This window comes from Podarcis liolepis, assembly GCF_965112155.1.
Source record: "Podarcis liolepis genome assembly, chromosome: 1".
Lineage (NCBI taxonomy): Eukaryota > Metazoa > Chordata > Lepidosauria > Squamata > Lacertidae > Podarcis > Podarcis liolepis.
Window position 1 is genome coordinate 9,296,329 of NC_139554.1, and position 19,670 is coordinate 9,315,998.

At 43.9% G+C, this 19,670-nt stretch overlaps 3 protein-coding genes across 4 annotated transcripts in view; 2 read left to right on the top strand and 1 right to left on the bottom strand.

Annotated features, from left to right (window-relative positions):
* Window positions 1–1,060, top strand: part of MNAT1 (MNAT1 component of CDK activating kinase) — a 128,344-nt gene extending 127,284 nt beyond the window's left edge. Inside the window, exon 8 of the mRNA XM_083519939.1 lies at window positions 593–1,060. Coding sequence (XP_083376065.1) covers window positions 593–713 — 121 coding nt within the window. The 3' untranslated portion in view covers window positions 714–1,060. The remainder of the gene's footprint in view (window positions 1–592) is intronic.
* Window positions 1,061–3,183: 2,123 nt separating this feature from the next.
* On the bottom strand, window positions 3,184–11,334 carry TRMT5 (tRNA methyltransferase 5). Its single transcript, XM_083518950.1, has 5 exons — window positions 11,196–11,334; window positions 6,965–7,620; window positions 6,411–6,538; window positions 4,904–5,549; window positions 3,184–3,515 (listed from the first exon to the last, which is right to left on the bottom strand). Exons 1-5 carry the CDS (start codon window positions 11,198–11,200, stop codon window positions 3,430–3,432), a joined length of 1,521 nt encoding a protein of 506 aa, XP_083375076.1. The 5' UTR covers window positions 11,201–11,334; the 3' UTR covers window positions 3,184–3,429.
* A 35-nt stretch (window positions 11,335–11,369) lies between these two features.
* SLC38A6 (solute carrier family 38 member 6) overlaps window positions 11,370–19,670 on the top strand; it is a 54,343-nt gene continuing 46,042 nt past the window's right edge. The window contains exons 1-3 of one of the 2 annotated variants that reach the window (XM_083519248.1): window positions 11,370–11,503; window positions 14,604–14,734; window positions 16,620–16,693. In XM_083519248.1, coding sequence (XP_083375374.1) covers window positions 11,390–11,503; window positions 14,604–14,734; window positions 16,620–16,693 — 319 coding nt within the window. In that variant the 5' untranslated portion in view covers window positions 11,370–11,389. Of the gene's footprint in view, window positions 11,510–14,603; window positions 14,735–16,619; window positions 16,694–19,670 lie in introns of both variants that reach the window. The other variant, XM_083519247.1, reaches the window with a different exon arrangement.

Below are 19,670 nucleotides of genomic sequence, written 5' to 3' on the forward strand. Positions count from 1 at the left end.
TCACCAGTAGGTGGACTCGATTAACCTCAGGTGCCCTTCCAACTCTGCAAATCTAGGATTCTGTAAGCTTTGTGTGTCATTAGTACCTCTTTACAACCATAACAAGTGCTTTAAAGACTTCCCAAAGCTGGGCTACACAACAGATGAATAGATTTTATGTTGCTGGGCTCTTTCCTGCGTAGCAGCTTTGAAACCGTTTCAATCACATTCATATGAATATTGTACTGATGGGAGCGATTTGGGAGCAGCTTAAACTTTCCATCTCCTTTCCTGGATATGCGAGAAAACGTTGGGCAGGCATCTGTTGAAGTTTTGGGTACTGGGCATCCTGACTCCAGGCAGGAGGTGGTTGAACCAGGTGAGGCACCGAATACGTTCAACCTCTCTAATTATGGGAATGATTAATCCAAGAAGGAGAGTTAAATCAGATTTGGTCTCTGCTGTTTCCGATTCCGAGGTTTTGAGAAGTGTCCAGTGTCTGTGGCAGTGTATCCAGCGGTGGGAACCAGAGAAATTGGCTTTTCTTTCAATTCCCATCCCGGAGCATGAAATGCTTGTTTCTCAGCTCAGACAATGCCTTTCTTTGTTCTAGGTATCTAAACCACGTCCGAGCCGCCTCCCCACAAGATCTCGCTGGTGGCTATACTTCCTCCCTTGCCTGTCATCGAGCCCTTCAAGATGCCTTCAGTGGGCTATTTTGGCATCCTGGCTAGGTTAGGAGTAACAGACATTGGAGCGGAGCGAGCAAAGCAAAAAACCTCAGGTGAAAATTGCTGCCGTCTGCACTCTGGCCAGGCTGCCGCCTGTCTTTCCTTCCTTTTTTGTGTGTGAAGCCAGCTGCGCTTAAATATTAAAAACATGATGTACAGAAACTTTCTTTTTAAAATGGTGGTCATGTTTCTTCTTCTCCGGTGGAGTGAGGGTAAGGGTGGGAAAGGCTCTAGTCACTTTGCAGCTAGAGGCTATTGGAAGAGATAATGATTTTGTTTTGTATGTTTTGAGGTTTCAGAACCAGACTTGTAAAAGATTTTTAAAATAAAGTCAGATTGTTGTGATTAAATTCTGCAGATTCTGCCGCTGCACTTCAGGGTTTTATTTGCACAAGCACTGAAATGCTACTTTTATATATTGTAGCTCTGCAGTAAGGGCAAAGTTCTTTCATCTCATAAAACTGGCAAATGGGAGTTTCCTTCCTTGAAGTATGATACAAGAACTGGATATGGGACTGATTTAAGAACGTCTCATCTTTCCTGCTGTAGAATAAAATTGCAAGGGTGCCATCATGCTGCAGTTTGCATGGCTGCCTATATGATATATTGCCTATATGATGACAGAACCGTAGTGGGGGCAGGCAAGCCACAGAGGAACAGACAGGATAGGACAGGGCAGCTCCTTTGCCACCATCACACTCACGTCAGTGCCACTGTTGTGGCCTTAGCAGCATACGAGTACATTGGAAAACACAACTAGGATTGTCATCAGTATCACTTGATACCCTTGCTCTCATTTTGAAAATATATCTATCCATATTCTTCAAATAAAAAAAATATTTTGATACTGTATTAAGACTATACTATGCTGAAATCTTTAAATGTTTGTCCTTGAATCTTCCTGCCATACCTGCCTTCCTCCCGTCACACCAGTGTGCCGCACCACACCTTTTGAGAACCACTGATTTAGACAGTACTTTGGAGAGTTGCAAGTGCTTCGTATCTAAGCCCAATGCCTGAATTCATGGCGGTTGCAACTTCCGGATTTGCAACCCAGTCTCTTAGCCACAACCCTATACCACTAAATATGCTAATTTTAATTCAGTGGAATGATGCAGAGTGTCAGAAGGACAAGCATCGAAAATATTCTCTCCCTTTCCTCCCAACAGAACAGAAAAGCTATTCAGAGTCTGCAGCTTGCATCATAACCTCATAATTGTACCAGTTGTTCTTTTCTCCCAGGGAATACAATAAATTGCAACTCAGCCACTCCAAACCTGTTTGGAAAGTTCTTGCTTCTTCACAAACAGCAAAGCAGCTGCTTGGTTGGTTTTATTATATTGTACATTGCTTTGAAATTGATGAAAATATAAAATAATGAATGAAATAAATAAATTTAATGATGACAATGAGTTACTTCTGACACCAGTGCAGGCAGCACCTAAATATGCCTCTGGACATTTCTCAGGCAAGGCAGATTGGTGTAGATAAGCACTGTGTTCAGAATGACTGCTGATTTTAATTTGGGATGATGTTGTTTGTTTGTTTATTTATTTAAATGACTTTTACAGCCTTTCTCCCCACAAAAACCTCAAAAGTGGCTTGCTCAAAAATAAAATTCACTAATAAAAATAACTATATTTAAAATATAAAAGACAGCAGCATTAATATCAACATTTAAAAATAATAATTTCACAGTGCTCTCTGAAACAAAATAAAAAGGGGGTGGGGAGAGAGAGAGAGAGACTTTCAGCATCTATCTAAAGATGGGAAGGGAAAGATTTGGATAAATTTCCCAGAGAAAATTCCAGCGTTATAGTGCCACTGTCAACCAGGCTCTGTTGCTAGTACCCAGCTATCAAATATCTGCTAACAACAGGCTAGAGAGCAGGTCCTCTGATGCCAAGCTGAAGACCCAGGCAGGTTCATATAGTTCAAGGTGGTCCTTTAAAAAACCCGGTTCTGGGTCATTAGAGGGCTTTAAAGGCTTACAGCAGCACTTCCACACTGTGTGTGTTGCGGAGAGAACCAGTTGGCTTGGGTAGGTCTGGGTTGCAGAAGTAGACCCAGAATGTGTTTCTGTCATGATTCAAACATGGGCAGGGCTGGAATCCGGAGTCGGCTTTAGCTGCACTCTTTCTGTAGTCTGTATCCCAGCTGGGAGCCCACTGCCAATTCCTGATGCTCCCTTGACCTGCTGCTGTCGCCACCTTTTTGTCACCTGCTCATCTAGGATGAACACAGTGATGGCCTGGGTTTCACCTCATAAGGGAACCTGCGCAGGAGGTGGTCAGTCTAAAAACATGTTCATCTGTTTATTCAATTTAGACCCTGCCTTTCCTCCCGAAGCAGCCCAGGGGCAGGAACAGGTGTTGTTTCAAGACTGTTTCACCTGGTTCCTTTAACCTCTCACCTCCGTTTCTCATTGGCTGGGGAATGACTGCACGCAACCTAAACAGAAGATGCTACCAAGTGTGGCAAAATAAACATTTAATATTCTTTTTTTAAAAAAAAAAATGTACCCCATCCAACTGTTACAGAATTAAAAAGAAGCAAAGATGATCAGGGCATAATCAGCACAGCAGCTGTTAATACCATTTTTCAGAGGCTGTCCTTACAAGTTCTGATGAACAAATGCAATCTGCTTGCCTCCCTTGAAAGATGGGAGTTAAAAGTTCTGCATAGAACATCATTTCTGGAATGGTACCCACGAAGTCTCCTAGACCATCAGGTTATTTTTTTCTTCAAGGGGCTCTTCATTTGGACGCAGGCGTTTAGATGCTGGTTCCTGGGGATTATCTGCACCTACAAGTAAAAGATGACAGACTATCTGAATCAATATGGATCTGGAGGCATGTGTGGATTTCTAGCAGTTTAGGGGGAGACCTTTAAGTTTTACTCCCAGTCCCCTGCCACACAGCAGCCCCCTGACTTTCATGCAAGTGCCAGTGGCCTGCCCGTGGCTGGGCAGTTTTGTTGGCATCACAAAACACGTCTGAAAGTGGGTTTGATGTGGCATTAAAAGCAGCCTGGTTCTGTGTGTGGCAGTGGATACACATGTTACAGCGACAGCAGGCTGTGTGATGATGTAGGCAGCACAGTCAAGAGGCTGCCTGGAGGTGGGGAAGGGTCCTAAAAAAGGAAGCTGGGGGGGGGAGCAGGAACCAGGGAGCAAAATTAAAACCACACTTTCAAACTTGTCTCACGTAAAGCGGCTGTGGAGACAGGAGGGGTAGGTGAGGTACAATAAAGGGACCCTGGGACAGGATGTAGAGGAATTGTAGCTCTGCCTCCATTCCCACCACAGCCTTTCTTGCTGCTGCCGAAGCTCAGGAACCCTCTGCAGTAGCAGAACTCAATGGGAGGCAAAGGGCCTGCAGTTGGAAAGCGACCATCAGTGACACCTCAATGCACACCTGCAAAGCTCTTAGGATTTGGGGTCATCTGCAGCACAAAACTTGAGCAGGAACAAAGCAAAAGGATTTTACTAAGCATCCGAGGCACTGACAACACACTTGCAACATGCCCCAAGACATGCAGCCACATCACAGGTTGTGAACTTCCCACAGGGAAAACTGCACATAGAACATCATGCGTGAATACACACAAATTTGTTTCCATATTTATTCATGTGCTGAGAAACCAGGACTGGCTGCAGCTTCCCTATGCATGCACAGCAACGAAACAGTTGCATGTGCGCCTGTAACACATTATTTATTTGTGACCTTTATGCTTTTTCCTCCCTGGAAATACATTTCCCCTCATCCTCCTATGCAGATTAAGGGCCACCATTAGGGCTGGGCGATATATCGATTTATCATCAAAAACCGGTTTGAAGTCCATGCCATGAAGCCAGCCAATGCTGTTTTTGATTCCTGCAGCCCTGTTAACTCTGCCTGCTCAGCTCTCCCCTGCCTCCTGCAGGGTGCAGCGATCACAAACACAGGCGCCAGCAAAAACCACGATGCAGGAAAAACTGTGAAGCCAGCCAATGCTTCTGCATATCTCCATCCTTATTTCAGACATTGTGATATACTGTTATATCACAGTGTTTAACTGGCGATATATCACAATGTTGAAAACCAGGTATCGCCCAGCCCTAATCCCCATTTCAATGTCCGATCTGAGGCAAAGGATTCACAGGGGACCCTAAAAGCTTGCAGTAGTCCTGCCTCTTTCTTTGACTCTCTTACCTTTCAGAGAAGACAGCGGCTTGTACAACACCTTGGATGGGAGGCTGAAGCTGATGCACATCATGTCCTTATTGGGCGCTACGTTCCTCACCAGCTCCACAGAGGAAAGGCCCTCTAAGGAGATTCCCAAGCAGGCTTCGACTCTCTCCTGAACATCTTGCGCAGGGTTGTCGTGCTTGGAAAAGCAGTAGCAGTGCACGGTGGGAAGACTGGTGCTGCCCGGCTCTCCATCCAAGAGGTGCCTGAAGACATCCAAGAATTCAACTGCCATGGCTGGCAAGTTCATGACGATGTGCAGGCAGCTGTTCCGCTCCTTCAAAGAAAGCTGTCTGGTCAGTTCTTCCTTCACTGGCTCCTCCAGGAACTGCCTGCCATCCATGTTGAAGACCTTGACTTTTCTGTCCACTTTGTTTAGCTTACAGTTGTGCTGCAGCCACTTGTACGAGTCAGGGTTGAGGTCGTTTGCAAACACAATGCAGCCCTTCTTCGCTGCAGGAATCGCAAAAGGCCCCACCCCGGCGAAGACATCAAAGAGAAGGTCACCTGGCTTGAGGAGGCCGACGATGCGCATGTGTTCTGTGCAGAGGCGGGGGTTCCAGTAGACTTTGGAGAAATCAAATTCGTACATGATATGGTGCTCCTTAACCTGCAAGAGTTCAAAATATTGGCATGATCGCTAGCAGGCTAGAATCTCTCTGGTCCAGAATTCCCCAGTAAAGGATGCCTCGCACATTTTATTTTGTAGTCATGAGATGCTTTTGAAGATAAAATACATATATGTGCATCACCTTCTATGAATGACATCAAGATCTATCCCATCAAATATCTTTTGCATATGCAAAACCTACTATCAGTGACTGAGAAATGATCATGTCCCTAGCCAAGTGTACTCCATGGGTGAAAGCTGTGATACATGTGGGTACCATTCAGAAATGGTGCTGTATGTTTGCCTTTTCCAATCAGGAATCAGATCCCAAGTAGAAGACATATCATAAGTCCTAAATCTGTTCTGGGGTCCCCCACCCCAATTCTCTAGAACAGATTTGGGGACTGCATGGAAGCCGGTCTTGATGTGCAATTGGACAATAATTTAGTTGAATGCCACCCACAGTTTCTTCAAACTAATGCACAAGGAAGACAATGTTTTCCCAAAGAAGCAAAATCAGCACCTGGTTTCTGAACTGGTTCTAAAATTCAAGAGTTCATTAGCATCTTTGATTATGTGGTTTTAAAAAAATTAATATACGTCTATACATTTGACCACCACTAAGCTACGTTCTTCCTACAAAAGTCTTATGAACAATTGTGATTTCATTTAGGCTAGACTTGGACATCTGGGAACACACAGAGACTGCCAAGTCTATGGAACAGAGAGGAATAAAGAATTAATATGTCAGACTGTATCTTTCTGCAATGTCTGCTCTTTGCTTTGTCTGCTTTCTCAATGTTAGATTTTTAATCCCCTTTTTTTTTGTTGCAAGAAAATATTATTAAAAATTCTTGGTACCTTTGTGATCATATTGGCCTCCTCTCCAGCTAATACTTCCATTTGAAAATTCCGATAAGCATTATCTATGGTATTGGTTTTATTTACAGCGCAGGTGATTCCTGGATTCTTGTCAAGGATAACTTGACCTGAAAGGCAGAGAAACGGGCTGTGAAATTTGCTTTTCAAAAATGCAGGCATGTGATTTAAACGTCTATGATACAGACTCATAAAGAACATATAAAATAAACCCCACTCCATTTCCATTAGGCTGTTGCTTAATTTTTTTAGTGAAGAAATGCTGATTGCCCTTGCCAAGGAATGTGGCACAATGCTTGCCCTCCTCTAGCCATTAATGAGTTATCAGTAGGCCTTTACGAATGGGAGAGATCACTTTTGTCTCTCCAGACTTTTTGCGACATTATAGCTTAGATCTAGTCATATCCACACCATGTATTTAAAGTACATTTAAATACATCCTTCAGACATACTTAACCCTGCTTCAGAAAGAAACAGCTCAGTCATTTCTTAGGAAATAACCAAACAAGACTTCTCTGATGTAAGTCTTAACCTACCAATTATGTGTTTGTAGGGCAGCTGATGGTCCCTCAGATTCAAGTGAATGATGTGGCCAATTCTGCTGAATGCAGTGGTCACTTCCTGACCTTCAGGAAGCACTGCTTGCAGAATTTCGTCCACCTTGAAATGGTCGTATGTCAGTTCCTGGTTATACTTGACAATCTCAGGGCTAATGTTAAAGCTCTTCAGGACCTGTTGCTCAGATTCGCCCAGGGAACAGCTGTCGGATATGGCATGAGGATCTAACAAAAGAAACTTTCTGCTTTCATCTTCCGGGTCTTCAACAACTCTTTTGAGACCTGGGCGCTTCAACAGCACTCGTTTGAGAGGCTTCTCCAGCTTGCTCAGGAGGTCTTTGTTAACTTTCAGAGCTGGGATGACAACATTCCTTTTGAAAGCAGCTCGGTCAAGGGTGGTCATTCCACGGACCCTAGGATGCGGTGAATGCAGGTCAAGGTCAAATTTCTGCTCAGGTACCTCCGGCATAGTGCACAGACTATTTCTACGAGCGGCTGCAAGATGTCCAGGCAGCCGATTAAGAGGCTGACCGCAAAACGTCCAGACTGCTGGAAATGATGTATTTGAGGCAGTGGTTCCAAAATATTTCACTTTCAGGAGGCTAGCAGGCAAGCTGTTTAATCGCCTGAAAATCCTAGAAGGGAAATCATTCACTTTATAGACATTATGTAAGCATTCAATAAAAAAATGGGGAGGGGGGAGAATGCTACAAATCCACATGTCTGTACAGTTCTCATAAAATCACTTGCACTTGTATGAGATTATTCAAAACTGTCCTACATAACCCAAAGATAACACTGATGCAGCAACGAATTAGAAGCTTGGCAGAGGAAGTAGTTTTGGGCTTGTATCCAAAGTAGTGCTATGTGAACTTTCCTAAGCACAAGGATTCCTGCTTCTGCAACAGAATATTCTCCCCATCTCCTCCTGTTTCCCCCCATATGCCACCTACAACTCTTCTAGGGGTTCCTGCAGCCCAGTGGAGCAAATCTGGTACCCGAGATTTTAGCCCTGTTGTCAATGGCAGAGTGCAATCCTAACTGTCTAATCAAAGGTAAGCCCTATTGAAATCAGTTACTCCCAAATAACTGAAGTTAGGACTGCAGCCCTGGCCCTGAAATGTATGCCATAACAGGTGAAGGCCTCACTAAATATGTGCAGAGGATCTTTCCCTCAGCAGCTGAATAACCACATCCTAAGAACCATCAGCCTTACCCTTGTACCAAGTAAAGTAAGAAGGTGCCTCTGGTCACAAACACAGGGATCTTTAATTTGGGCAATAGGCTTTCTGGATGGTTAGAATATAAAACTTCCAAATAGCTTTGTTTCACAGAGTTTCTTTTTAAATCAAAACTTGATTTAAAGAACACGAGAAGAGCCCTCCTGTATCTGTCCAAAACCACACATCCTTTATCACACAGTGGCCAACCAGATGTTTTTGAGATGCCCATAGATAGGGTGGAAAGGCAAAAGCCCTATCTACTGTGTCCATATCCTGCAACATTCAGATGTGTATATACATTCATTTCCTATACTAGGCCTCCCTTAAGAGTTCTCAAACTAGTTTGTGAACTTCATGCAGGTAGCCCACAGAATGTCTATGGATTTGTGGTTGAAAATGAGGCACGTCCATTGCATTAAATATTCACATTGATTTTAATTGTTTTTCTGTTTCTTTTTAAATATATTTCACTGTATTGCAATTCTATGAAATATTTTGATTGTGTGATTTGGGTTTAATTTGGAGATTGTTTTCCCCCACACACAATGGGTCTGTCGCTGATATCTCCTTGGGAAATGAAATGGGGTAGACGGGTATTTTAAGTAAATACTCTTATGAGAAGATCAGGCATAGAAAAACAAGTTATGTGAGGAAAAATGGAAACAATTGGGTATGTTTAGCCTGGAGATGAGAAGACTGAGAGAGAATGGGCCAGCACTCTTCAAAAGTTGGCCATATAGGAGAAGGCAAAGAACTTGTGTCACATGCACACCATAGATTAAAAAGACATTTATACCACTTCAACCATCACGGCTTCCTCCCAAAGAATTATGGGAGCCATAGTTTGTTAAGGGTGGTGCATATTGTAGCGGCGGGGGGGGGTAGAGGATAAACTACAGTTCCCATTATGGCTATATTCTGAAGGCAGCCCTGTATCAGTAAGCTTTTTATGTCTGATGTTTCGCTGTTTTTATTACTACAGTGGTACCTTGGTTCTAGAAGTTAATCCATTCTGGGAGTCCGTTCAACTCCCCAAACCATTCAAAAACCAAGGCGTGACCTCTGATTGGCTGCAGGAGCTTCCTGCACTCAAGTGGAAACTGTGTTGGACGTTCGGCTTCTGAAAAACATTCACAAACCAGAACACTTAGTTCCGGGTTTGCGGTGTTCAGGAGCCGATTTGTTTGACAACTAAGCCGTTTTAGAACCAAGGTACCACTGTATTCTGTTTATTTTTATTCTGTTGGAAGCCACCCATAGGGTTATAAGCAATTATTTTTTTTTATTATTATTATTATTATTATTATTATTATTATTATTATTAATTTTCCTTCAGGATCGAAGACAGTATGATTCTGAACACTAGTTGCTGACAATGTCAGGTGGGGAGTGTGTTGTTTAACTCAGGTCCTCCATTCTGGCTTTTCACAGGCATCTGGTTGGCATTTTTTTTTTTTTTAAGAACAGGGATGCTGGACCTAGATGGGCCTTTGGCCTGATCCAGAAGGGCTCTTCTTTTCTTCTTACCTTAAGTTGCAGAAGGATAATATATTTTTGCCTGAACATTACATGAAACACCTTGAGAGCAATAGCAAGTTGTGGCAATGCAGCCAATTCAGCCTAGAAGGTCGCTGGGCTTCTCCCTGGCTTGGGATCTTCAACCTTCAACCAATGTTTAATTTTTTTTGTATTAATATTATCTTTTGACAATATGTAGCAAAAACCATTATACATCATATAATGGGCAATCCAGTCAGAAGGGGGTACTACTACTACTAATAAATAAATAAAACATCTTTGCTTGTCGTGCACACAAAAAAAGAGTGTAATAAAAAGAGAGGAAAAAGCAGAAAAGAAAAACAAAACAAGGACCTATTAAATAGGGGAACATAACAACCAAAGTCAATTTAGGTTGCCTTGGGCGAGATAAAGTGACAAACACATTTAATAAATAAAAATAGTGACAACTGTTCTGGAGGCTAGGACCTGAACTAGCAGTTTCAATTACAGATAGGTAGCCGTGTTGGTCTGCCATAGTCAAAATAAAAAAAATCCTTCCAGTAGCACCTTAAAGACCAACTAAGTTAGTTCTTGGTATGAGCTTTCGTGTGCATGCACATGAAAGCTCATACCAAGAACTAACTTAGTTGGTCTTTAAGGTGCTACTGGAAGGAATTTTTTTATTTTGACAGCAGTTTCAAGTTAAAATAAATGAGATTCTGACTAAACATCAGGAAGAACTTTCTGACAGTAAGAGCTCCCTCAGGCAATCTCCTTCCTTGGAAGTTTTCAAACAGAGCTCAGGTGGGGCATCTGTCACGAATAATCTTTTTGAGATTCCCGCATTGCTGGGGGTTGGACTAGATGTCCCTCGGGGGTCCCTTCCAACTCTGCGAATCTATGAACTCCGTGTGTCATTAATATATCTTTGCATCCATAACCAGTGCTCTAAAAGATATCCCGACGCCTCTTCACTACGCCACAGATCAGGGTTTCCCAAACTTGAGGCTCCAGCTTCTTGTTGGTTTTTTGGACTACAACTCCCATCATCCTTAGCCAGCAGGACCAGCAAGCCAGGGACGATGGGAATGGTAGTCCAAACAAAAAACACAACCCCAGTTTGGGGAAACCCTGCAATAGGCGATGAGATTAAGGCCTGCTAGGGGTGTTCTCGCCCTGCGGTCGCTGCGCGGAGCTGAGGCCGAGGCCTAGTTGGCCTACAAGAAGAAGGGCCCTTCTTCCTCACCGCTGCAGGGACGCGTGCCTCTGAGCGCGCGCAGAGTGCATTTGCCTAGTCAGACGAGGGAAGGAAGAAATAAAATTAATATTTATACCCCGGTCCATCTGGCTGGATTTCCGCAGCGGCCTCCATAAAAACAATAAAAAGTCAAGCATTAAAACCAAGCCCAAAACGGCTCCCCACCCCCCCAGTTGGAAGCGGCGGGGAGCCCCCAGCCCCTTATTTTTTTTTAAACGGGGCGCCTCACCTCATGCCGGCCTCTCGCCGCGCCGCATTTCCCCTCAGCTCGCCGAGGCCCAGCCTCCCCGCCCAAGCGCCGCCCTCGAGTAGCGCGCCCCGCCCTGTTTCCTCTCAGCGCCCGCCGGCTCCTCCCCGGCCCCGAGGACGGGGCTTCGGTCGGCCTCCCGCCGCTCTTGGGACTTCTCCGCTCCCTTCGCCGCCATGGAGGAGCCGCGGCTCGACGGCAGCGTCAACTGCGAGCCGCGGGGATGGTACTTGTCGGCGCAGGAGCTGGAGGACGGAGCGCCGCTCCTGCCGCCGCCGCCCCCGGGCAGGGTGTGTGTGGGGCTGGGGCGGTGGGGGGCGAGAGGGGAGGCGGTGGGGCCGGGCTCCCCCGGGTTGTAGGGCGGCTCCTCGCTCAGCCCCACAGAGCAGGGCGGGTTGGCGCTTCCCGCTTTCAAATCCCCTCACAGTGAGGGGTGCTAAAAAGAAGAAGAAATTGTAACATGGCTTGGGGATTCAAAAGATATTTCGATAATAATAATAATAATAATAATAATAATAATAATAATAATAATAATAATAATACTTTATTTATACCCCGCCCATCTGGCTGGGTTTCCCAGTTTGGTTTGGCTTGGTAAGTAAAACGTGTATGAAATTGCCATAGGAATCATTAATGACTGCCAAGTCCTTGCAGTTCTAAATCAGTGCTATTCATATTATTGGTTTCCCCCGCCCCCCCCATAATTTTTATTAAATTTTCTGTTTTACGATTTAGAATACTCATTTAAACAACCTTAAGATATCCGTGACTTCCCTTCTTCTCTTTCCATGGTTCATATTGCGTAGCGCAAACCCCTGCATATTTTATATAAACGAAATCATTGAGTATTCCATTATCAGAACCATGAAAACTTGTTTACGCTGTTGAATTTATCTTCATGCTGGCAACAACCCTGTGAAGTACGTTAGGCTAAGAGAGGGAGGGTGACCTCCAAATTGCTGAGTTGGGCATCATGGCTGAGTAAGGATTTGAAACTTCTTCTTTGAAGATACCCCATTCTGTGTCTTCAAAATAAGAAGCCACATAGATTGGGCACAAAGATTTTCCCAGCTCAGCATCTTACGTCTCGCTTTGCACCGCGCCATAACATATACTCATGGTACTCCTCATTCCACGACATTTAGCCCTGTACTCAAAAGATATTCCCCATGTTGCCTGGCTGCTCTTGAAACCTATAGGAAGTGGACAGATTACAGTTGCGATTCAGCGCTTTTGCACATGCGCAAAGTGCTATTTAGCATTTCTGCACATGCACAAAGCGCTATTTAGCGCTTCTGCGCATGTGCGAGCACCGAAACATGGAAGCAACCTGTTCCGGTACTTCCGGGTTTGGCGCGGTGTGCAACCCGAAAACATGGAATCTGAAGCATCTGTAACCTGAGGTATGACTACATCATTTACCCCGATGATGCTCCCAGGCCTGTGTTGCATTTCCACATCTCCATGAGCTTCCCAGCACACCTTGCTCACAGCTCCATGGGCAAAGTGGCATTTCCTAGTGCCGTAGAAGCACACAGCACAGACCCATGAAACTTTGCAACCTTAGGAAGACTTGTTGAATGCATACACTGCCACCCCTGAAAGATCATAGGGCCCTGTCATAGAACTTCACATCCCCATAGAAGCCACAGAATGGACACATACCCCTCTGTCATTCAGCTTGGTGGCACACAAGTTCCTCACGTGGGTTTGAAGACTCGGCCCCATAGAGTCCTGCAGAATGGACGCACATACGTTTCCAAGCCGCCGGTGTTATTTGTAACACAATTGCATCTCCATAGAGCCTCACAGCACCAACATCATCGCACAGGGCATGTTTTTTGCAACCTTTGGAAGTCACATCTGTCCCCAGAAGGCCCCATAGTACAATGTCTCTTCCCCCCGCCCCCCCCCAATTATTTACAGGTCATGGCCCACAGTCCTCTTATAAATGAGATTGTCCAGCACATTCTTTAGAAAAAGCGTTGTAGAACAGTTTTCTCTGCCCATTTGTTTCGTTCCATCCCACTTCTCACAATCTCATAGTTCCAGAATTTAGCATTATTCCTACAGCTGTAGTGGTGGTCCTGGGAATCCATCTGGACCCACCAAAGATGGTTCTTCCATTCCTAGAAATCTATGGACTGGGTATTAATTCCACAGGGTCCCTGTTGGATAGAAAAGATACTTGCATTGGTGTTGGGGAGAGGAAAGAGAATAATGCTACCCTCCCTGTTTCTACTCAAAAGTAAGTCTCATTGAATTCAGTGGGGCTTACTCTCAGGTAAGTGGGGTTAGGATTGCAGCCCAAACCGAAGATCATGTATACCTCTTATGTCTCACAGGTTCTGGATGCCTTTTAAATAGACAAAATCGTAATGTAGTAAATGAACTAAAAGCAACAACAGCCATCCTCTAAGCACCGTAGCATTCCTCCCCAAAAAGCCACTACTGTAAAACTATCAGTGACTCTCCCCATAGACTGTGAGAGTATTCAACTAGACTACAGATCCACTAACTCTACCAGTAATGCTATTAAGTTTGAGTTTTAGTAGATGGAACAGTGTTGGCTCTGGTACAGTCTTTTGCAGGCATGACCTGGCTTCGTTTTCTGTTTTTATTGCCACTTTTGAGACCAAGGAAAAAAATAAAGTTGGAAAGCTCACATTTACATATTTCATAAGTTATGGCTCTAAGAAGTCCCTAAACTTACAATACCGGTACTTGGTTAAAAAAGAAATCGAGTTAGAAAACGTAATGAGGCTGAGATTTCCACCCTCATAGCCATGTCAAATCTAAAAAAAAAAAAAATTACGACATTTTTCTTTTTACTGGCTAGATGAACAGTTATTAGAATTTGGTCTTCCCTGAGTCATCTCTAGTAACTTAGGTTTTAAATAATTTTTTGTATGTTCAAACTCAGACCTTTAACTAACTAACTAAAAAACTAACTAACTAACTAACTAACTGCATATACTCTCTTCGGTACCTGCTAAAACCAGCCTACCCAGGTGTTTTAAAAGTTGAGGTAATTTTTAAAATCTGTTTTAATACAGTATTTTAACATTCGTATGATTTTAGGCGTGGTTGCAGTTTTTTTCTTGATTTTACTGTTTTACCTTTTTGTAAACTTCTTTGAGGTCCCCCCCCCATCAAGCAGTGCATAAATTTTATGAAATTTATAAAATAAAAATATAATAAATATTAAATAAATAAATAAATATACTGCTTGACTTTAATAAAACTTCTGAGTGGATTGTCAGCGGTAGTCGAGAGTCTTTGTCTATGAATTAAATTACTTTTCCACTCCCATTTGCATTGGGCTTGTGTGATTGCTTTTGCCCAGATGAAGAATTCACAGTGTTAACAATCTGGTTCTGTCATTTACAGACATTTTTGAACCAGACATCGTCTGGGGCTTCCTTTGGCTTCTCGGTATTTAATTTAATGAATGCTATCATGGGCAGTGGGATACTCGGATTGGCATATGCCATGGCTAAGACGGGAATCCTTGGATTTAGGTAAGTTTTGTGTGTGTCAATTATATTTCATATTATATTGTACTATATTTTCAAGTAGTGTGTAAGAGTTTTATATAGTTAAACCTCAGTTGTCAAACGTAATCAGTTCTGGAAGCCCTTTTGGCTTCCAAAATGTTCAACAACCGAGGCACAGCTTCCGATTGGCTGCAAGAGCTTCTTGCAGTCAAGCGGAAGCCGCGTTGGACATTTGGCTTCCGAAAAACGTTAGAAAACCGGAGCATTTACTTCTGGGTTTTCTACGTTCAGGAGCCGAAATGTTCCAAAACGGAGGTGTTCGGGATCTGAGGTTTGCCTGTAATGCTATAAATTAACACTTATAGTTGTAGATTAATTAATATAAATCCTGTATATTAATCCTTATAGTCAGAAATATACTATGTGATACTAAAAAAGTTAAAGTAAGCTTCAAAAATACCATATAACATGGGGGAGGGGAATGCAATTGTGCTAAAATCTCAACTTTCCTCCGTGTGCCACCCTTGTCTGCTTGCTCTATACATGCGGCAGTTTAAGTTGCAGAATCCTGGGGTGGTAGATTGGACAGTACCACTTCAAATGCCAGGTTGGGGCGACAGCAGTGCTTGGTGGGGTGCCTCAGGTAGGGTGGCACCAGGAGCAGACCACCACCATTTGACAAATTGTGCAGTTATCTTTTGTGATGTGTTAATAAATTTGCAAGCCATACCTCACTATTTCTGGCTCGGAAACCCGAACTGGGGTGATTCACATTGAACTGGTCCACACATAACATGGTGTGGCAGCCAAACTGTAGCTTGGCATCATGTGTGAACGCTGCCCAGTGAGTTCATTATGGTTTGCTTGCTGCCAACAAACCACAGCCTGAACCCATGGTTTGTTTTTAGCTTACAAACCATGGCTTGATGTTGATAGCTCAGCATTGTGTGTGAACCCAGCACCCTTCCTTAAACCTGCTGGCCATCCCACACCGGGTGCTTAAGGTAAAGGTAAAGGGACCCCTGACCATTAGGTCCAGTCGTGACTGACTCTGGGGTTGCGGCGCTCATCTCACTTTATTGGCCAAGGGAGCCGGCGTCCAGCTTCCGGGTCATGTGGCCAGCATGACTAAGCCGCTTCTGGCGAACCAGAGCAGCGCACAGAAACACCGTTTACCTTCCCGCCAGAGTGGTACCTGTTTATCTACTTGCACTTTGACGTGCTTTCAACCTGCTAGGTTGGCAGGAGGAGGGACCGAGCAACTGGAGCTCACCCCGTTGCAGGGATTCGAACCGCCGACCTTCTGATCGGCAAGTCCTAAGCTCTGTGGTTTAACCTACAGCGCCACCCACGTCTTACCAAGCTACAAAGGCATGAGGAAAGGGCAGCTGGAAAACTAGCCAAAGATTGGCGGGGCAAGTTGTGATTTGTTGCATCTTCAGCAATGTGTGGTTTAGCATTGTGTGCAAACCAGGAAATTGCCAGTGCCACATTTAAATAGCTGCGTCTTGTAATAGTGGTGGATCATCCAGCCAGAGTGCAATTGCTGTATTCTCTTAGGAGAGTTGCTGTTATCATTTGCAATGAACAAACAGGCAAAAACCAAATTAAATGGGTGACCCGAAACATTCTTTAGAACGTTCTAAAGCATAGAGATGGTGAAATGGTTCAACAATTGACCTTTTCCCCATATAAAAAAAAGTCCAAATTTAATGACACAGTAAATTCAAAAGAAAAGCAGAACATGGAAAATATTGAGTAACCAACCGTGGCGTGAATTAGATTCTGCCGATGTGAACCATAAAATGAGGAAAGAACGATTTCCTCTGCTTGTTTCTGGGAAAACACAATGTATTAAATATATATATATATTAAGTGTGGCCTTGATCATTTGTTTCTTCTGTCCTAGTGTGTTGCTGCTGATTGTTGCCATCCTTGCATCTTATTCTGTATTTCTCCTGCTTACTATGTGCATTCATACTGGTAAGTGAAGGCAGCACGCAGTGATTTAATCACAAAAGCCTTTAGAATGGACAAGTTAGAAATACATTCAGAATTTGCGGAGTGCATTTCAGGGGCTAACAATCGCTGTGGCTGGTGCCGTATGAGAACCAGTGTGTCATAGTGGTTGAAGTGTTGGGCTAGAACTTGGGGAACCAGGATTCAAACCCCTACTCAGTCATGAAGCTCACTGGGAGACTTTTAGATCAGTCACCATCTCTCAGCTTAACCTACCACACGAGGTTTTGTCAGGGGAAGTCCTGTGACTTGTGATTGCAGTGATTTATCTTGTTATTGCAACATAGAGCCCTTTCCACGTTGTCCTGCCTGATAGTGAAATCATACAATTGTGTTGCAAAAGGCTTTGGGGGATTTTTTTTTTTTTAATGTATAGCCCATTTGTGCAAACCGCTAGCCAAGTCTGTTGGGCTTCTTTGCTGCTCTCCCCCTGCCCCCCATGAACTATAAGGGTGCTCTGGAAAGGGGAAGATCAGTAGTCCTGGGCAAGCTGCTTTTAAGCTTGCCTGCCCTTATTAAATGTCAGATTTAGAAACCCCTTTGTAAACCCAGGTTTTTCCAGTTTGAAAATGTCTCTTTAAAAGGTAATGCTGTACTCTTTAAAAAAATCAGTGTTTCTCGAATTTGGGTCCCCAGCTGTTGTTGGACTACAACTCCCATCACCCCCTAACTAGCAGGAACAGTGGTCAGGGATGATGGGAGTTGTAGTCCAACAGCAGCTAGGGACCCAAAGATCTCAGTGCAGTTCACAGCATTAAAATACAAAATACATAATAAAAACAAGAATGGAAAGGGGGGGGTGTACCCATGACCTCCTCTCCCACAAACAAATTTAAAAAGACATAGAATATCAACCAGCTTCTGTCTTTTGGCGGGAGGCAATGGAAGCATGGCGGGTGGCGCTGTGGGTAAAACCTCAGTGCCTAGGACTTGCCGATCGTATGGTTGGCGGTTCGAATCCCCGCGGCGGGGTGAGCTCCTGTCGTTCTGTCCCAGCTCCTGCCCACCTAGCAGTTCGAAAGCACTCTTAAGTGCAAGTAGATAAATAGGGACCGCTTTATAGCGGGAAGGTAAACGGCGTTTCCGTGTACTGCGCTGGTGCTGGCTCGCCAGCTGCAGCTTCGTCACGCTTGCCACGTGACCCGGAAGTGTCTTCGGATGGCGCCGACTCACGGCCTCTAGAGCGAGATGAGCACACAACCCTAGAGTCGGACACGACTGGCCCGTACGGGCAGGGGTACCTTTACCTTAATGGAAGCATGGCACTCAAATCAAAAGTGTAACACTCAAAACGGAGCACATTCGGCTTCCGGAAAAAGTTCGCAAACTGGAACACTTACTTCTGGGCTTGTAGCATTTGGGTTCCAAGTTGTTTGAGTTCCAAGGCGTTTGAGAACAAAGGTACCACTCTATACTTGGGCCACCGTCTCCTCTGTCACGCCACTTTCATGTTTATTTCCTGACTCTTCCCTCTGCCTTTTTCTGATGAGGGGGGTTCATGTTGTGAGAAAACCTTTCTTCTCTCTTTCCTTGTTCCTTTTGTTCGCCATAGCTGTCTCTGGCCAATCTCTGGCCTTCTCTGCTTCTTCTCCGAGGCTGCTGCTCCTAGTCTTCCACTTCCTCTTGGCCTGCACTCTTAAATGTTGGACAGAGGTAGGGTCCGATTGTTACTTTTTTATTATTTTAAGGTTATTATTTAAGGCCATTATTCCATAAAACTGGCCAAGTCTTTTTTTTTTTAATGTCAACAGTTACAATGCAATAAGCAAATGTTAAAATCATGACAAGAACAGCAAGCACAGACTTGTCTGGAAAAAATAATGAATATGATGGACCCAAAAAAGAGAGAGAAGACGCAAGATGGTTGATTAAATTCTGGAAAAATGAGCAGAGAATACTGTAGCGGAAGACCCTTGAGCAGAAAGTGAGCTTCTTTGGCGCCTAAATCTTTTCGGGAACTCATGGCAAAAAGGATTAGCTAGGACATTGAGCAGCAGTTGATCTCCACCTTTTTACACCCTCTGTGATTATTTTTTTTGGGGGGGGGCAGTATCGAGATGTAAAATAAGATGGCAGCTTTCATTGAGTCTCTTCCGTTGGTACAGGAGTACCCAACCTTTGAGCTATGCAGGAGTCTTCATTGTGCCAAAGAGTTTTATGGAATGCAGAATCTCACACACTTTTGCACTAACAGGTTGTGCATGTCCCTCTTGTTTAAGAGAATGTTTGTTTCCATTGTGCAGCAATTTTCTGTATCATGCCAACTGCATTTTCCCATTAATCTGCTCCCAAATATGTAATATGCTAGTTTCTGTGATGATGAAAAATAATGAAATAAAAACCTAGATCGTTACAGTGGTAACTCGTGTTAAAGATGCTTCAGGTTGTGGACCGCGGGAAACCCGGAAGTACTGGAAAGGGTTATTTCTGGGTTCCGTCGCTCGTGCATGCGCAGAAGCGCCAAATCGTGTCATGCGCATGCGCAGACACGGCGCTGCGGGTTACGAACGGTGTGGGTTGTGGACGTGCCTCTATCACGGATTACGTCCGCAACCCGAGGTTCCACTGTATTTTGATTGATTGTATTCAGCAATTCTAATTTCTCTTTATAAACACAAAGGGCATAATTCAGTAATTCCAACAAAGTTCAGCATTAAGAGAGATAGGTATGTGCTTTATGCTCATAGTTAAATCAGTGAGACCTAAAATAGCTTAATTTTGGCTAGATTTAATATTTGACAATTAACTGTAATTTCACCAGTAATACAGCATCCACAAAATTAGCATTTTCGGGCACACTCCATGACTACCTTAATTAACCCCACAAAACTTTCCCCACCTGCATTTCTAAGTTCTTGTGCTTTTTTGATGCAAGAATCACATATATTAGATTTATAACCATATGATTTGTACTTGATATGCATGCATAAAACATGCATAT